This window comes from Penaeus monodon, chromosome 14 (assembly GCF_015228065.2).
Source record: "Penaeus monodon isolate SGIC_2016 chromosome 14, NSTDA_Pmon_1, whole genome shotgun sequence".
Taxonomy (NCBI): domain Eukaryota; kingdom Metazoa; phylum Arthropoda; class Malacostraca; order Decapoda; family Penaeidae; genus Penaeus; species Penaeus monodon.
Genome location: NC_051399.1, coordinates 19205842 through 19209396, shown reverse-complemented (window position 1 = coordinate 19209396; position 3555 = coordinate 19205842). Strand labels below are relative to the sequence as shown.

Sequence of the window (3555 nt, the reverse complement as noted above, 5' to 3'; positions counted from 1 at the left end):
GTACATGACTCTACTTGTGACTTATAATGGACATAGGGAACAAAAGAAAAAGAGAAAAGAAACCACATATTGCTCTCTGAAGACCACACCTATCATTTTCAAACCGATAAATAAGATAATTATATGCACATCAAGCAACTGTAAGTTCAAGTAATCATCTGCTGAAAAATGAAAACTTATAGGTAATCCATCATGCCTTTTGAAGCAACTAATTTCCATTTCTATCATTCTCAACAATTCTGTTTGTAGGCTAGTCTATGTGGTTACAAGATGTTTTAAATTTCCCACATTAAAGATTTTGGAACTCAATTATTATCATGAGACATTCCAGATATCTCAGTCAAAAGTAAAAATGAGTGCAGTGTCATGCATAGCATAGTTTGATTTCCAGATATACAAATAATACTGAAGTAATACTAAAAGTCTCTATTTCTTTGGTTTCTATTTAGATACTTTCATTATAAGTAATTTAAACACATTTCTTATATCAGTTGCTATTGATTGTTTGCATAAGTATCAGGAATTTAGAACTTTTGAATAGATAAGTAAATATTCTTTTAAAAAGTAAAAGAACAATTAGGACACTTTAGGAGAGTTACCATTTAGGATTAGATACCTTGCATTGAATCTTCCTATCTCTATATTCTTACCTCCTAATATGATGTGAAATTAGATGAGAACATTTCTATAAAAAAGGGGGGGGGTCAAGGCAATTATTCTTGAAAGGAGTGTAGGATTGAAGGCATATTTTACATCAATAAATCTTACTGTAAGACTCATCAAGTTTGCACTAATTTTTGGATGAGTTATAACCCTTACTCAGCTTGATTTTATCAAGGCTTTGGATGTGATAGTATGTTTTCACTTCCATAAGCCATAGAAGTATATTAGTACTTGTAGGCAACAAAAACTCATAGTTGACCACCATGTTTTACATGATTTGCTTTGTTATAAGTGATGTTTCTCTATATCAAAATTTCAGACTCATGCATACTGTGACAATCCTGACATAATACTGTGTGGAAACAAAGTGGATTTAGCAGATCAAAGAATGATTTCTGAACAGCGGGCCAGAGATGTTGCTGAGAAGTTTGGGTAAGAAGCCTTTAACTATGTTTAGTTTAATCAATCTCAGCTAACCCTTGTGGATCCAGATCCTTTACTGCCTGCACATGGTCCAAAGTAAGGACATAAGGCTTACAGTCAGTGACTACTCTGACATGTGTGGAGCTTGCAGGCTGGCTGCACACAAACATTTGTGTGCAGTGACAAGACTCCATGCCTCCCCTTTAAAACATTATTTTCTCTTTTAATATAACTGTTTTTAGCATTTCTCAGTCATTTTTCCAATGTTATTTGATTTGCTTTATCCAAATGGGTAATAGACAGTTTTCCTTGCACAGATTCTATAACATTTCTCTATGTTGTCCGTGCAATAATAATAACATGGAAATAGCTACCTCCCAAGAACCAGCACTCTTCCAGTCAGTTGATACATTCCACACTCATTTATCAATGGATATAATGCAAAAGCCTTCCTAAATGCTCACTGAGTCTAATCACACTTATTGCACTCATTGTGAGTCATTCCTGTCATCGGGCCTTCAGCTAAAATTCTCAAGCCAGCAAGTCCCCATCACCCTGACCCTCAGCCACATTTTCCCATGATTTCTTATTCTAGGTCTTGATTCAGATATGCAATACTGATGGTCTGTTTATGAAATTGATCATGATCCTAAGTAGCCTTTGCTTTCCTCCCCCTACTGCCTCCCATGCAGCACTTAACTGGAGACATTGCCTACCCACTGTTTACATTATTGCTCCTCTTAAGAGATATTGGCCTCAAAAATGGGTCCCAAAAGAATGTCTAGTACTGATGAAGACAGCAAGAAGAAAGGAAAGTGCAAGAGCCTCCCACTTGTTCAGAAACAATGTTATAAAGTACTTGGAGAATGGTGCATGGATCATTGATGCCACCCAAGCATTCAAATTGCTTTACTCATCAGTGCAAAAAAATCCAGGTGAACAAGAAGATCAAGAAGGCAATTAGTCTAGATTTCCCAACTGGTATGTTTCACATAAGTTATTTTTGTAACACTATAACTGAAAAGATGAAAAAGTGCTGGCTATATGGATTAAAGATCAGAACCACTACATTGCTGCACTGAGCCTTATGATGATACAGCAGACGGTGAAAGCACTTAATGGTGATGAAGAAAACAATAAAGAACGGAAAGAACTAACTATAAAGCAGCCTGCTGAGCTCTTTTACCATATGGTTGCCCGAGATGTTAGAGAATGTTTTCCCTTCTATAAAGAACTATACAAGGAGAAGAAAATTGAAAGGCAGCAAACATACCACATTGGATTTTATTTTATTTTTTTATTATTATTATTTTTTTTTTTTTTTTTTTTTTTTTTATATTATTATTATTTTTTTTATTATTATTATTATTATTTATTATTATTATTATTATTATTATTATAATGGGGTGGATGAGGAAGGTTAAGAGAGCCCCTCTCCAGCCTATCAGCTCAGCATCTACATGAGCAGCACCCATGCTTCCCTCCAACCCACTCACCAAACTTTTCTCTAGCACTTAAATAATCTTGATATATCTGTCTTGTATTAATAGTTAATGGTTTTTAGTTAACCAATTTCTTTAATTTTCTTATTTTTTTAATCATAAAGTTTGGACAGGAGTGTGGAAAACACAGCTTATTTTTCTTTAGATATTTCTTGTGGGAATAACTCTTTTGTAATAGTTCATTTTACAATATGGATTTAGGAATGGAACTCAACCATAAATTGAGATATACTTGTAGTATATGGCAACAGAATAACAATACTATCCCCAGTTTTCATCCTATGTAATGGTATACTGTTTTGCTTATCAGACCTTCATATTATTTTTACAGCCTCCAGTACATTGAAACCTCAGCTGCTTCAGGCCAAAATGTAGAAACTGCTGTAATCCACCTTCTTGATGCTGTGATGAAGAGAATGGAAATGGCAGTGGATTCAAGTCGTCTTCCAGGCAGAAGGGGCCGTGCTAGAACATTGCAGCAGCAGGAGGATGATGAAGCTGAAGAGACAGAGGGACGCTGTTCATGTTAAATGATGGCCAGATCACCCCAAGCTTTAGATGTATTCTTGACAGTCTGTACTAGTCATTTCCAAAATAGAATATTTAAGCTTTTAAAAAGGAGTTTTTGTAAAGAGACAGCTTACTGGTAAAATGTTTGCTCATCTTTAGAAAAAAACATGAAAAGGGCCAGCTTATCCCTTCATGGGACCCTAAGCAGAAGGTAACCAGGGCTTATCTGCTTGGCACACCTAAGACTTTTGCTTATTGTATTTGAATGTACAGCCAACTGTAAAACTGACTGTCCAAAAATCCCATTTAGAAACAATGGGGGCATATAGTTATATTTCCCATAGTCAGTTGTCATAAAATGACATTTTTGTATGTTTACCATTCACAAATAATGAAAAATGGTAAGCACTCTTGGGAGTATCCTGGTGGCCATGAAGGCTGTAAGGTGACATGTAGT

At 35.3% G+C, this 3555-nt stretch overlaps 1 protein-coding gene across 1 annotated transcript in view; it reads left to right on the top strand.

The window, feature by feature from the left end:
* The window catches only part of LOC119580935 (ras-related protein Rab-27A-like), a 17614-nt gene extending 14408 nt beyond the window's left edge, over nt 1-3206 (top strand). Inside the window, exons 5-6 of the mRNA XM_037929179.1 lie at nt 983-1095; nt 2920-3206. Of these exons, the coding sequence (XP_037785107.1) occupies nt 983-1095; nt 2920-3118 (312 nt within the window). The 3' untranslated portion in view covers nt 3119-3206. The remainder of the gene's footprint in view (nt 1-982; nt 1096-2919) is intronic.
* The last annotated feature ends 349 nt before the right edge of the window (nt 3207-3555 follow it).